General features: G+C 36.1%; 1 protein-coding gene across 1 annotated transcript in view; it reads left to right on the top strand.

Moving 5' to 3' along the window:
• The window catches only part of Smp_161640 (transient receptor potential cation channel,subfamily m, member, putative), a gene marked incomplete at both ends in the record, with an annotated part of 42,298 nt that extends 30,527 nt beyond the window's left edge, over window positions 1-11,771 (top strand). The window contains 2 exons of the mRNA XM_018791395.1: window positions 8,151-8,280; window positions 11,752-11,771. Of these exons, the coding sequence (XP_018645452.1) occupies window positions 8,151-8,280; window positions 11,752-11,771 (150 nt within the window). The remainder of the gene's footprint in view (window positions 1-8,150; window positions 8,281-11,751) is intronic.
• Window positions 11,772-16,636: the final 4,865 nt, after the last annotated feature.

Here is a 16,636-nt window from a genome sequence, read left to right as displayed (position 1 = left end):
GCGAGGCTGTCCGAACAAGATGAATATATACCAACAAGACACTGCTCAATTGCAGTCCTAAACAACAATAGGAGGACACAAGTAAACAATACCAACGGAATTTAAATTTCACCCTAAGGCACAAGTGAGTGGTTATCAGAACTCAGAAGCTAAGTAGATAAAACAACACCGTTTGGAGTGAATGGTATTGTTTTCAAGTCCTAGATTGAAAATCAACTATGGGACACAGGTACATCCAGTTGACGAGTCCCAAATAGGCCGAAACGCGCGTCAAACTGCATTTCACTACTAGCCAATATCCATCTTTGCTATCGAGGCAGTCCGAACAAGATGCAGATATCCCAACAAGAGACTAATCAATAGTAGTCCTTAACAACAATGGGAAGATACAAGCAAACATTACCAACTAAAATCAAATTTAATTGATTCTTTCATAAATTATAATTTCAACATTTACATGTATATACAGCTTTTACTTACATCATATACACATATATAATGATGTATTAACTCTCATTGTTGTAGATACAATGAATACCTAATATTCATTTATTTACAACCCCCCTTCCCCCCCCCCCGAGAAAAAAAATCGAAGATACCTATGGATAGATTGTTTCATTCATATGAAACTTTATTTAACATGATAAAACTTTAAATAATTTTCTTTAAATAATTGGAATGTTTATTTCAGTTTCATAGTAACATGTTTAATTTAATCCTTGTGAAGATGTAAACTCTCCAGATCTCAATGGTAGATAGAGCAACGATGTATTAAACCAGGTGCCAGGATGTTCGACTCTCCCTGGAGGCAATATGTTCGCTTACTTACTTCTGTTACCCCTCGTAGAGGAGCATAGGCCTCCAACCAGCATTCTCCATCCAACTCTGTCCTGGGCAATCCTTTCCAGTTATTTCCAGTTAACATTCATCCTTTTCATATCTGCTTCTATTTCCCAGAGTAATGTGTTCTTTGGCCTTCCTCTTTTCCGTTTCCCTTCCGGATTCCAAGTTAGGGATTGCTTCGTGATACAGTTTAGTGATTTCCTTAATGTATGTCTTATCCAATTCCGTCTTTTTCTAATTCCCTCCTCAGCAGGAAGCTGGTTTATCCTCTCTCTCTCTTAAAACGCTGTTGCTGATAGTATCCGGCCAATGAATGTTGAGTATCTTGCGTAAACAACTGTTTATAAATACTTGTGCTTTCTTGACGATGGATGTAGTAGTCCTCCACGTTTCAGCTCCATACAGTAGGACTGTCTTGACGTTCGTATTGAACATTCTCACTTGGAAGCTAGTTGACAGTTGTTTTGAGTGGTTGAGTAGAGATAGATTTCATTTATAATCTGCTGGAACTGATGAAGAATGGAATAGTCTTTCATAATATATGAACTTTTCTGAAAGCTTATGGTAAAAGTGTATGCGTTATACAGAAATTGAGGAATACATTAATCCTTTTAGTATCTGCCTGGATTATCTGTAGGAAGGTCTATTAGGTCTGATGAAAACTAAAGCCATAAATATTCCACAGTGGTTGACATTAATCGTGTTATTGATATGGACGAATTCTAATCTAGTGAATTGAAAGCAAATACTTCATTATATTTACCATTGCCGCTGGACTCCAGCCTTTTGCAACCAAAGGGAATTGCACCTATATCTATACGTGTACTATGAAGTGTATAGACCTTGGTTTATACACTCTATATATGTATGTAACATGTAATTACAAAGTTATTTATCCACTCCCCATAACGGTGTATACATTTTTGTTCTCTTCGACTTATATCCTCAGTACAGCTAAAAAGAATTAGACTAGTTCCGTGTCCGTTTACTTCATAAAGTATAGTCACCTCGAAGTTCTTAACGCCGACACGAATTGCATAAAAATAAACGGTTAAAGTGTCTACTCTCTTGGTTTTCTAGAGTGTTAGAATCCCATAGATCTTTGTTGAGCTAACCTGAATTAGTCTGGGAAGATTAACGAATATATAGAAGTACACGTATTCCTATCATATAGATTGTTTTACAGGGTTAACTTCATTAAACAGCTACAAAACATTCATTTCAATTACATAATAATAAGTAAAAATATATAGAGCTATATAAAGTTTGAAGCTGAACAACCCTGATAACTTTTTTAACACATAAGACAAGAGTTGTTACTTTAGAAGACGCATCATTAATTTTTGGGCAAAACAGAGGTAATAGTTTAGATCATGATTCACCTGAAGCTAGACCATCATTGATGCCAATTCAGTGGTCTAGACGTTACGTGTTTGTGAGCGCGACCGACAGGATCTGGGTTCGAATCTTGCAAGGCGGTATAGTGGAGGCGCACTGCTGACAAATCCCACAATAGGACGTAACGGCCATCCAATGCTTCCAGGTTTTCCACAGTGATCTAGCTTCAATCGACTCATAATCTCAGCTACTAAAATTACTATAATATCTACGAAAACCCCTTCTAATAAAGCAGAAGCTAATCACTTCATTACATATATATATATATATACCTACAAATGAATAGTTTAGAATCCATTCACTTATTGACTGAATTAATTTACTAGCCTTATGCTACTGATTTCATTGAATACAGTAAATAAGTCAGATAATTACTCAAGCGTAGTTAGGGAGTGAATGTATTTACCTATGAATATATTATGTATCCAAGTGTATTCTTGTTACATACAAGAACATTATCAACATTGATTAAACATTGACTCACCTTCCGTGGCATCGGAAATGTCTAATCATCAAATGATGTTGATAAGAATTAAGTATATGAATGTAAAACAAAGCAGTATTGAGAACATGGTATTTGATATTCAACTCATGAACTAACCTGAATCGAAAAAGTATAGGCTATAGATAGCTGTTTTATCTTAGTATGGGACTCTCCAGTAGTGAGTATCCTTAAAACAAACAGTAATCTAACTCAGGGCCTTAGGTTCTCACAACGAGCGCTTAAATCACGGAGTACTAAGTCGATATTCAATAGTTTACATGTCTAATTTCAATTAATTCTTCATGTTATATAATTACCTTCCTTTGTTTTCAGTTAATAACTGCTTGATATTTGGCATGAATAAACTTGATAGATTACGACTTCCCACTAGAACAAGTGCAATTTTCCCTTAAAATTAACCTCTAGTGAAGTATAATCTTTGGGTATTTGGTTCGATCTTTGATAGGTTCGTCGTAGACATTGTTGAAAAGCCCCATACTACTCGGTAATTCCGAATTTTAAATAATTGTCTAGTTTAGGTTGATCCGTCGTCTAAATAATATATTCAATTTACTTCTCTGAATACCGTAATGAATAGTTCCTCATACAACCTAGACTTATTTTGTATTATTTGTTTGAATCTTCTCATTGATATTCCCAGAGTGAACATCTACTCTAGGACGCAGGTACAACCGGCTGACGAGTCCCAAATAGGACGAAACGCACATCCAGGATTTCACTGCTAGTAATCATCCATCTTTGCCTATAATTATTCAATTAATGTTTAGTAAATTTAAATAAAAACGAACAACAGAATCTAGGGGTGGATGTTTCATCCGATTTAGTTAAACATTACCTGAACAGTTTCAAGAAGTACTTGGAATGACGTACTCTTCTGTGAATCAGGAATGAAGAGTAACATTGTGATTACTAGCCTTGAACCATTTGAGTTCTAGGTTTAAGTAGTGCAAATGCACCAAATCCTCATTATCATAACAACCCAACGAAATGAGTATGACTTACTTACTTACTTAGGCTTGTTACTCCCAATGGAGCATAGACTTCCGACAAGCATTCTCTAACACACTCTGTCCTGGGACTTATTTTCTAGTTCCATCCAGTTTTTGTTCATTCTTCTTATGTTTGCCTCCATTTCTCGAAGTAGTGTGTTCTTTGGTCTTCCTCTTCCCCTATAACCTCGAGGATTCAATGTGATGGTTTGCCTTGTAACGCATTTGGGTGGTTTCTTCAATGTGTGTCCTATCCACTTCCAGCGCCTCTTCCTGATTTCCTGGAATCCGGTTTGTTCTCTCTCATAGTAAGTTGTTGCTGATAGTGTCTGGCCAATGAATCCGAAGTATTTTGTGTAGACAACTGATGAAAAACACCTGTATCTTGTGGATGATGGCTTTCGTAGTTTTCCACGTCTCCATCCCATACAGTAGAACTGTCTTGACATTCGTATTAAAAATTCTGATCTTGGTGTTGATTGACAATTGTTTTGAGTTCCAGATGTTGTTCAGTTGTAAGTATGCTGCTATTGCTTTGCCGATCCTCGCCTTCACATCTGCATCAAATCCACCATGTTCATCAATGATGCTTACCAGTTATGAAAAAGTTTCCAAATCCTCCAAAGCTTCTCCGTCAAGTGTAATTCGATTGGTGTATATTGAAAGGTTGAATTTAGCCAGAAAGAATAAAGGATATATTACTCAATGGATATCGTTTATTTAATCTTCAATGAATAAATCAATTGTCTTCTATAGTTTTATTTCCTTTCTTACGTTGACCTATCAGTCTAGTTCCGTTTACAACGAGTAACTGGTATCAACTGATATCACATTCGTTGTAAACAATCGTATCACTAAATAGTATTTAGTTCGCATGAATAGCACTGATGTAACAAACTTATTCCAAATCATCTGAATATTGAATGCTCTATCTATGATAGAGTAGTGAACAAGAACACGGGTGGGGACAATCGAATGTCTTCAAGCACAAAATTATCTCACTAAATTTTGATAATCATACAGTAAACAGTTCATTTGCAAAATAACAATCAATGGTCTCAATCTTCCCCGTTCCTTCTGTAAATATCAATCCATCTTCTCTAATTTCATTGTTCATGCATTTTCATACCGATTGAGCTTCATTTATGTTCGTTCCTTAACGATCTTCTGCCAAAATATATTCTATGTCTGATCATCACCATATACTACTTATATGGATATAAGTAGACCACACTACAATAGCAGTTAAGGAAGTGTCAGTATGAAAATGTTAACAGATAAGTACGCCATGAATGTAAATAAAAAAAAGACTGAGATTTTATCACATTCTTGGTTGCACTCAAATAGACTATTCAAACTTGAGTCTCGATCCTCGATGGATTCGTAAATGTACACTTCTGAGGACTATCACGATAGGATTTTGAAAAAAGAGATATCCATTGACTTTTGATTCTCAGTGACCGTCTAATTAAAGTCAGTCCTTGATGTAAACTACAATACATTCTATAATTATTCATTAAAAATCCGTCAGAAGATTCATTGTTGTCAAAAAAAGATTAACATCCTAACCTTTCAGATCTTATTCATAAATACTTCAGTTAATTATTAGAAGAAGGTTTTGTAGAGATTTTTAATTGAAATCATGAGTCGATTGAAGCTAGACAACCATGGAAAACCTGGAAGTACTGGACAGCCGTTTCGTCCTATTGTGGGACTCTTCAGTGGCAGTGCGCATTCACGATCCCGCCTAATGAGATTCGAACCCAGGAATTATCAGTTAAATGACCTAAATGGTTCGATAGTCATACTTTCAGAACAGACAACAGCTTATTGTGAAAAACTGACTATATTTCAGTCAAAGAATTATCCAACTATACATTTCGGTATTCTATTATCATATAAAATATTATGGTAAGTTTGTTGCTAATCAAATCCTAAGCAGTTTTCGTTCATTTTTTATTTTTTTCTCTACAAACTATTCTATTTTAAATGTATACGATAATCAATATATATATTTTAGAAACTAGGCAGAACTGTATCCAAAGAACACAAGGTAACAGTAGAGTAATAATAATAACCGTAGTAACAGTTGTGGTAGTAATAGTAGTAGTAGTAGTAGTATTAGTAGTAGTAGTAGTAGTAGTGATTTAATAGTAGTATGTTTAATGAAGTAGTATTTAATGATTTTTCTTTCTTATAATATCTGTTTGTGTAAATATTTATAATTGTAATGCATGCATTATGAGTTTACACTTAGAGTATAGAAAATGTAATTCTTTGTTAAAAGGTTTAGATCATATATCTGATTAGGATCTGTTAAGAGTATTGTAGAGATAGATGGATAGTGGCTCATAGTGGAATCCAGTTTGACGCGCGTCATTTCGTCCTATTTGGAACTCGTTAGCTGGATTTACCTGCATCTCAGAATTGATGTTCACTCTGGGACTCGAACCCAGTAACTTTTGCCTCAAACTCCATCGCGTTCTAAACATCAATGGGGAGGTTCAAACAAACAATACTGAGTGAATTTAAACTACACCCCGTTGCACAAGCAAGTGGCTATCAGGACTCAGTAGCTGAGTGGATAAACCGATGACGTTTGAAGCGAACGGTACTGGGTTCGAGTCCCAGAGTTAACATCAACTCTGAGATGCAGGTACATCCAGCTGACGAGTCCCAAATAGGACGAGGTGTCGCGAGTCCTCAATTCCACTGCTAGCTACTATCCATCTTTGCTTATAATGCTTGCGACTTCAGGCTATATAGAGGAATTACTCATAGGATGCACATATGTCCAATAAGAGACTGACCAGTTGCAGTCGTAAGCATCAATGGGAAGATTCAAACAAACAATACAGTATTAGTCTTTTTTTACAAACTTCGATAGAGTTATGTAAGGAAATAGTTGATGTGATCAAGTCAACTTGATCTTCTCATTGCTCTGTTGAATTTTATGATGTATCACTTGATTCACCAATCATGTATTATTGCACAATAGTTAGTGTACACAAATCAATACATTGTATCTATCTGTATTTTATTGTACTATATATAGCAAATATATATTGAATTCAACCATTGAATTATTACAATCTCCATAAAACCCCACTTTCTGATAGTAATCATCATGTACTAACTACTGACTGACCTCCAGATTTATTTTCTGGAGTTCTAGTGAAAAGCCGTGATCAACGAAGTTCAACCATGTCTGTTATGAGACAGTGACTCACTGAAGACAATGATGGATGATGAAGCAATTTTGTGGATTAGTTAAAGTTAGACATTAACAAAATTGGATGCTAGTTCATTGATTTAGAGCTTAGGAGTTCGCGTGCGAGATCGATAGGTCCGGGATTGGAGTCCCTTTGTTATGGGATCTTGGATGTGCACTGTTGAAAAGTTCTATACTAGGACGAAATGACTTAGACACTCCACATTACATTTAAATTAGTATTTGACTTTTGGACTTTATAATTTATTTTTCAGTACTTTAAGTACTTATAAATCAGTATAAGGTTGTGGAGATTTGTTGAGTTTTAATTGAAATTATGAATCGATCAATGTTAGATCATCATTAATAACCTGGAAGTATTTAACGGCTATTTCGTCCTAGTGCAAGACTCGTCAACAGTGCAAATCCACGATCTCACATTCAAATCTAGGACCTTCAATCTCGTGAGTGATGTCTAACATCAACCAATTCACGATATTGGCGCATCATCCTTCGTCATCTTCATTGGGTAATTACCTCACAACAGACCTAATTGAACTTCACCGATCACAGCTTCCCACTAGAACTTCGAGAGTCACTTCTTGGAGCTAGTCACTAGGCACTAGTAACATTAGAAGTTAAGAGTCCAGGCACAAGATCAGAGGTCCTAGGTTTGAAACTATCTGATGTGAGATCGTTGATTCGCACTTATAACGAGTTCCATACTAGAACAAAATGACTGTCCAGTGTTTGTAGGTCCCCAGTGGTAGCTAACTTTTGATATCTTATCTACAAACTTAATTAAAACTTAATATCATATTTTGTATATTTCCAATATTCTTTTCAATATTCAATATAGATGTTGTTGTAGTTGCATGTTAATGTTGTTCTATTAGCTTAAATGTATGAAACAAGTGAATACCATACATACATAAATGTTGTCATTTAGCTTAGAGACATTATAGACACTGAACAATCTATTAATCTAGTCAGTAGTTTCTTTTCAATTGTTAATTATTATCATAGTTGAAAGCATGAGTCATTTGAAGGAAGACCATCATGGAAAACCTGGAAGCACTGGAAGACCGTTTTGTCCTACTGTGGGAATCTTCAGCAGTACACATCCACGATTTCGCCTTGCGGGCTTATTCTCTTTAATGATTTTCTTTATTGCTTTTTTTGTTATTCCTTTTTTTATAATTAGACATCTAAAGTGGCTTTACGTGATGTTGGTAAAGTGATCAAAGCATTAGTTGGTGATTTTTATCATCCTCTGTATTTAAGTAAAGAATTTCAAGCCAAATTAATGCCTGAAAAAAGGCTAGAAGGAGCTGGTAAGATTCATTATTATATATAAATGTTTATAAATTACTTTGTATTTCTAAGCATAGATGGATAGTAGCTAGCAGTGGAATCCAGTTCGATGCGTGACACTTCGTCCTATTTGGGACTCGTCAGCTGGATGTAACTGCATCTCAGACTTGTTGATGTTCACTCTGGGACTCAAACCTAGTACCTTTCGCTTAAAACGCCATCACGTTATCCACTCACCTACTGAATCCTGATAGTCACTTGCTTGAACAATGAGTTATATGTATTTCTCACGTTGTATCTACCTCCCCCCCCCGCTAAACCAATCAAGATTGATGAGACCATAATTTATGAGCAACTTTTTGAACGATGCTAAATTAACCTTAAGAATGTTCACCTACTTAATAGGGTTAAATGATGATTAGTGTTAAGAATTAGATTTAGGATTTTTCATCATGAACTGACATCAGTTATAATGCCAAAACGCTACAGGCGCCAAAATCAAAGATGTATTACCATCAATCTGATTGGTTCATCCATAAATTATAGTCTACATTCAAGGTGTTCAATGGATATAAATCATTATTTCTATTTAACAATATAAAGTATATGAAAGGTTATTGGTTGCTGATTGATCTAATTTAAGTAGTATAATTGATGTTTGAATAGTTTATTCTATCAAATGTGACCAAGTTGTTACTTATACCATTCATGAAAACGTTAACTATATGAAAGAAAGCTTAATTCATATATATATACACCTTTACATAAGAGGTAGTTTATTTGATATACATTTACATGATTCCTATGGTGTACCCTTTTTGTTATTGGGTAAATATTGTTAATTAAAGTGATTGATTTACAAATCTTCTTCTGAAGGGGTTTGGTGGATATTATAGTAAATTTTTTATAGTTGTGATCATGAATCAATTGAAGCTAAACGATCATAGGAAACCTGGTGATCCTAGGTTCGAATCTCACGGGGCGAGATTGTGGATGTACACTGCTGAGGAGTCTCACAATAGGACGAAACAGCCATCCAGTACTTCTAGGTTTTCCATGATGGTCAAGCTTCAATTGATTTATGATCTCAACTATTAAAATCTTCTTTTGTTTATTTAATATAACATGCGTTAATGTTATACTACTTAAATTCAATATTAGTAGTTTCGTTAAATTGGGGATTGTTGTTTGTTTGAATCTTCCCATTAATGTTTAGGACTGCAACTGGTCAGTCTCTTATTGGCATATGTGCATCCAGTGCGTATTGCCTCGATATAGCCTTAATTCACAAGTATTATAAGCAAAGATGTATGTATGCAAATACGCATGTTTCGTCCTATTTGGGATTCGTCAGCTGAATGTAGCTGCATCTCAGAGTTGATGTTCATTCTGGAACTCGAACCCAATGACTAACAGGACTTAGTAACTGAGTGGATAACGCGGTGGTGTTTGAATCGAAAATCACTGGGTTTGAGTCCCAGAGTGAACATCAACATGTCTGAGATGCAAGTACATCCAGCTGACAAGTCTCAACTAGGACTGGATTCCACTGCTAGCCACTATCCATCTTTAATTTAAGCTACTAAACACTATGAAATTCATTTTTTTTTATTTATCTTCTGTTTATTAATAAACGATTCTCTCTTTTTTTCTCTTTTTGTTTGTTCCTTTTTTGGTTCGAATAAACAAACAAATAAACTTACTATTGTCTTGAAACTGCATGCATGCATGCATCTTATTTATAATTAAACTAATCGGTTATATATATACTATTGAATGTTATTTGTACTTGTGTATGAATGTGACAACAACAATAAACATACTACTACTACTACTACTACTACTAATACTGTATTTGACTCTTATGACTGTTACTATGACAACTGACAACTAACATGGTGTTATAACGATGTGTTGATATTGAACTCCTTTCATAATCATATGCTTTCTATCTTATCGCTCTTTATGGTATATGTGTCTATCTATATCTATATATATAATTGTCTATGTATTACACTACTGAACCATTTAACTATACTACTGAATAGATATATGTCAACGTTTATTAGGTTCAAATAAATTAAGAAGTAGTCAAGATTATAGTAATATGTCACCATCATCATCATCATCATCGACATCCTCATCGTCTCATCATAATGGTGCTATATGTCCACGTACACTTGGTTTAAAAGATAATGTACGATTTATTGATTATAATGAAGATTATGATTTAATGAATTTAAATAGTTTACATTTAACATCACCACCGCCACCACTACCACCACCACCACCAACATCAACAACAACAGTAATAGAAGAGATAGGATTTCGTAATCCAGCATTTTTAGAATGTGATAAATATGGTAAGAATGTAGTAGTGTACTGTTGTTCTGGTTTTCATATCTTCCTTTTTCGAGTAGATATTTATCATTAACAGAAGGGTTTTTGTGGAGAAATCATGAGTCAATTCAAGCTGGAGCACCATAGGAAACATGGAAGCGATGGATGGCCGTTTCGTCCTATTGTGGGACTCCTCAATGGCAGTGCACATCCACGATCCCGCCTCGTGAGCGAGATTCGAACCCAGGACATATCAGTTTCATGTGCGAGCGCTTATAAATAAATTATCTTGTAGTATATGGAAGAAGATGATTTTTAGATGATAACATCTTATCTAAGTATTATGTTAAATGTAAACTGTTAGAATATTATAGTAAGAAGTTAGGGTAAAGTTGAATTATAACTCTGACCTAATGATGATCGTGTTGAAAACACCTCAAAGTCGGTATCTATGGTTGATAAAATAAGAGATCTCCTAGAGGAATTATTACTTACTGATGTAGACATCATAGGTTATGAACAGTGTTGGATGGTATTACAAAATGATCTCATCAAGTTTCTTTTAGTTATTAAGTTAAAAGTGGATTATGGTTTTCATGATGAACTGATAACAGCTATAATGTAAGGATACTTTTTAACACCTAATGCCCAGGTACGGTCGAGAGTGGGGAGGGCCCGCCCTCTCTCGAAGTGCTCTCACATGGCCACACGTACATAGCCTCTGCCAGGGAAGTACTACTCACTGCCTTCTCGTGGCAAGGTTGTTCTTCACGAAATTGAGAGGACGAGAAGCGAATGTCCAACGCTTTAAACGTGTTGACGGATATGGAGTGTCCATCTAAGGGAGTTGCACATGAGCTACATTATCCTGAGGGATCAAATGGCGTATAAACCAATCGTCGGTCATCGGCTACCATGGGACTTGATCTCCTTACGATGCTCCACTGCCTTGCGGATCAGGTGGGTATGGCCCCTAAGAAAACCATCTGCTTCCGTCACAAATGAACAAACATTGATGTTAGTTTATGATGCAAACATTTATCTTCATTTGGATTTCTTATCATAAATCATAATCCTAGTATAATGATCCATATTTCTTGCTTTCTGATTGACTGAATTGGCTAGGAATCTTTTTACTATGACTTAACTAGACTTTCAAGCTCACCCTTAAAGTTTAACTTTACCAAGTTCTTCTTCTTCTCCGTCTTATTATTATTAATAAGATTGTGGTTCAAGACAAGTCCTTTGTTTAGCTTCAGAGATTAAATCTTCAGTATAAGAAACAACATTTTAGTCATAATTATGAAGTTAGAGTATTCAGGGGAATCTTGGAACCTTAATTTAAATGAATGCTCTGAATTATAAGTTTAAAGTACCTTATTTAAGGTGATGAGTTGATGTCGATCAAGTATGAAGTAAATGGTAAGAGTCTGTTAGATGTTCTTTTCAGTATTGTGTACACATTCAATTTGTTTGGTTATGAAAAGTAGACCTTAGTATTTAGTAAAGTGGGATACCTCAGCAGTGCGCAATAGGATGAAACGGCCGTCCAGTGCTTCCAGGTTTTCCCTAGTGGTCTAGCTTCAATTGGCTCAAGCTTTCAACTATGAAAATACTAATACTAAATCTCCATTAAAACCCCTTCTGATAATAAAGTGGAATAATCCCTAACAATAGTATTGAAGTGCTCCATTTCAGCTTGTTTGAGATCTATCCCCTTGAACTCGATATAATTCCCATAGAACTTCAATATGTTTTCCCTGTGAACTACTGATTTTTGGAAGGTCTCTGAATTGAATTTTGAATAGATTATTTCTATCATTCTTTCAGTTAGTCTCAGAAATTAGGATCATCAATGATATACTAGAGTAATATGGTTAAGATATTGAAGTACTACTCACTGCCTTCTCGTGGCATTACTGTTGTTTACGAAATTGAGAGGACGAAAAGCGAACGCCCAGCGCTTTAACCGGGTTGGTGGACACGGAAAGTTCACCCAGGGGAGTTGGAAACCCCTCATTCCAAACCAATGGTGCACATGGGTTCCAGTATCCTGAAGAAACAAATGGTGTATGAATCAATCGTTAGTCACCGGCTACCATGGGACTGCATCTCCTCACGATGCTCCACTGCCTTGTGGACTAGACCTTCAGGTTAAAGGCTCCGGTTGTGGCCCCCTCAGAAAACCACCTGCTTCAATTTGGGCACCTTGGCAGTACCACAGCCCTCACACAAGTCGAATGAGATTTGTGCGGCGCATATTTATCTGGTGCTTCCTTGTACCAGTATTTATGTGTTTATATAAATAAATAAAATAAGTGAATGATTTAGTTGACATTAGCTGTTTGTTAGAATAACCATCTCAACTACAGTGACTAGTACTATACATATGACAAACTACGGATATACATTCCTACACAAAAATGTCAAAATCACTATGACAACGAGTTTTTAAAACTTTTGTCTGCTATCATCATCATAAATGTCGATCGTTTTGTAAAAACTTTTGACAACCCTTAAAAAAACAAGATCCACCTAAAACGCTTTCTAACATTATTTAACATTTGTAATTAGTTATATAAGTTATATAATATACCCTTATGGGCTAGGGTAATTTTGCACTGATTTTCAGGAGTACCAGACACTATCCAGACTTTCACGTGACAATCCAAACAGTACAGCTCAATCCCGTTTAACTGGAAAGCTAGACACTACCCAGGCTTAACCCAAGCAGTACAGCTCAATCCCATAGGAGAACCAGACACTAAATTGGCTTCAACGCTACAATCTGAACAGTACAGATCAATCCTGTGTCTCAACCACATAGGTACCAAGTATCCTGGTGGACTATTCGCATCATTCATACACATATTCACATCACGTGTATAATTATTCTGATCAGTGATCGCCTAAATCAATTATGTACAGCATGAACAGGCCAAAGTTGACTCATTCCGCTTACACGACAGTCAAACTCATTAATGTTAGCAATGACGCTATGCCTTACAATGCTTCAATGACAAAAGCCCTTGAGAACACTGAGAAGCAACCACCAGTATGAATGGAATCGGTTAACCTGCCAACCAACTTATCACATCAACAGTCAGCAAAACTTGCCAAAGTAATACCAAACTATTCACAATTTCAATGGCGAACCTCCCGTCTCACATAAAACCTTCAGATCTACATGGCCATATAGCTTATACAACATACAACACATACATAAGGTAGTAGGCGAAACAGCCAAACCTGTAGCATTGAGGCCTAAAAACGCTTAAAACCTATTGTCTGATGTCAGAATACTAACACAAGACCACCAAGATCATTTTTATAGCATTTGCGAAATTTTCCGACTTTCCAGACCTTGAGTTAGGAGTAGTATCCCTATATAACATGGCGAGTAAGAGCAGGTGTAAATAGTAAAATGTAAATTTCAATGTACATGTACATATTATACATCATTTAATAGCACTTAATTAGATAAGTAACAAAAAGAAAACCCCATTGAAAAATATCAATCCGTTCAAAAGTTATGAAGGAAAATGTGACCTAGAAAATTCCTATAGAAAGGTGCGTACGACAAGATTCTATAGAAAAGCCGGAGACAGTGGATTTCGTGAACACACTTTTCTGCATAACTACCTCCCTGTGCCGGGAGTGGGTAATTTTCGCGCCTGCAGCCGTCCTTGGATGGGGTAGTCATTTCTCAGGCTCCCTCTCCGGAATCGAACCCTGATTCCCTGTTACCCGTTATCATCATGGTAGGCAAATCACCTACCAACAAATTGATAGGGCAGACACTAGAAAGATCCGTCGCTGACACAAGGCCGATTGCGATCAGTAAAGTTATCCAGAGTCATCACAGAATGTAACAGGCCAATGAAATACCGAACTATCCACAATATCAATGGCAAACCTGCAGTCTCATGTGAGACCTTCAGGTCTAAATGGCCATATAGCTTATACTGTATACAACACACATATAGGGTAGTAAGCGTAATAGCCTAGCCTGAAGTGTTAGGGTATAAATAACGCTTAAATCTCATTGTCTGATGTCAGAATACTAACACAAGACCACCAAGATCACTTTTATCGCATTTGCGAAATGTTCATTTTTTCCGACTTTCCAGACCCTGAGTTAGGGGTAGTGTCCCTTTTACATTTGTACTAACTTATCTGAATTAAATAACTCAAATGTTAAGTGTTATCAGAATGAAGGATTCGTGGAGATTGTAGTAGTTCTAATAGTTAAATTCATGAGTTGATCTAAGTTAGACCACTAATGAAAACCTGGAAGTAATGGAAGACCATTTCGTCCTAGTATGAAATTTCTCAATGATGCGTACCCAAGACCCAACAACAAACGGACTCGAAACTAGGACCTTCAGTCACGCTCATGAACGTTTTACCTCTAGAACACTGAGCTGACATTCAGCAGTGTTAATGTCTAACGTCAATCGATCTATGGTTTTACACAAGTCTTTCTTTCTACATTAAATTGGTTGAATTTACACATTAACACCGTTGGATGCCCGCTAGCTCAGTAGTCTAAAGGTTACGTGTTCGTTCGCAAGACCAAAGATCATGAGCTTGAGTCCCGCGTGTGGGATCGTGAATGTACACTGCTGATGTGTCCCATACTACGATGAAACGGCTGTCCAATGCTTCTAGGTTTTTAGTGGTGGTTCAGCTGAGATCTACTGATGAATTCATCTATTAAGTTATAATCTACTTCGTAATAGGACATTCTTTATTTAGTCTTAACATTTCGTTTCCAACTCACTCTGAATAATAATTCATTTTACCAGAATACTAAGAAACTGTTTTATAAGGTTTGTTAATAGCAAGTTGATGGTCGCTATAACATCAAATGGGCTTTGTGAATGATTATAAAAATAGAGTTCGCTTATGTTCTATCAATTCGGTTTTTCGTATGACCATTGTCCCCTGATTCGTCGTAAGGTTTTATTAAATCTTAATTAGATCATGAACCGTTTGATGTTAGACCACCATTGAAGACTTGAAAGCACTGGACGACGTTTTGTCCTAATATGGGCTCGTCAGTTGTGCGTATCCACAACCCCGTTTGCTAACTTGTTACATGCTTAAGGGCCATATCCTGCTACTGTACTGACAACTTTGTGCCAGTTTCGGTTAAGTTCTTTGTCCTACCACAAATATTAAGTTACACGCAATTACATCTTCTTCCTATATTAGTCATTGAGGTTTGATGTATTAGGTCTAATTGACTATTTTCAGTTCTGAAGACAACTGATTCAATTAGAGCAGCTCAATCATTGTTATTTTTAGATCCATAACATTTCAGACCTTACTGAACTCTAATAATAAGACAACAATTTGATAATACTTAAACCAAAACCTGATTCAACATGATTGATGAATCTACTAATCTACTATTCACTACGAGAAAACAGATTAATTCCCTAAACATTTTAGTACAATATGACAATCCATTTATGCTTCAGTATTCATTAAGGTATAGAAATAGACAACCTATCTGAATATTATTATCCTAGACCACCATCATAGTTAGAGCGGATGTGTACATGGATTTATTTGTAATTAATAAACGGAAGTCCAATGCTTCCAGACTTTCGATGGTGGTCAAGATTTAATCGACTCATGAATTCACAAATCCCTATTCAATTATAAAAAAAACCAAAATCAAGTAAGTATGTTACATATTTATTTTACATGAAGGTCTTTAGGTAAAATGTTCATTATACTACTAAGATGTTTGTGTTGAGGTAAGATAGTGGTTGGAGGTAGTCAACAGGAAACCTTGGACCCGGGTTTCATGCTACTTGGCACTCGTCAGCAAGGTGTACCTGTAATCTTGGGGGAATCGATGCTCCCTGACGGATTCGATCGCGTATCACTCAGCTTCACAGTCAGAGACGTTACCACTTCTTAGTGCTGATCGATTGCTATCGATCAAGTTGCAATGTGGCCACCAGTCTAGGTGGCTCGACACTGCGTGCACTATATATATGGAAGTAAGATAGTGGTTGGAGG

The sequence above is a fragment of the Schistosoma mansoni genome, assembly GCF_000237925.1.
Source record: "Schistosoma mansoni, WGS project CABG00000000 data, chromosome 3 unplaced supercontig 0077, strain Puerto Rico, whole genome shotgun sequence".
Classification (NCBI taxonomy): domain Eukaryota; kingdom Metazoa; phylum Platyhelminthes; class Trematoda; order Strigeidida; family Schistosomatidae; genus Schistosoma; species Schistosoma mansoni.
This window is presented reverse-complemented; position numbering and strand designations above follow the sequence as displayed.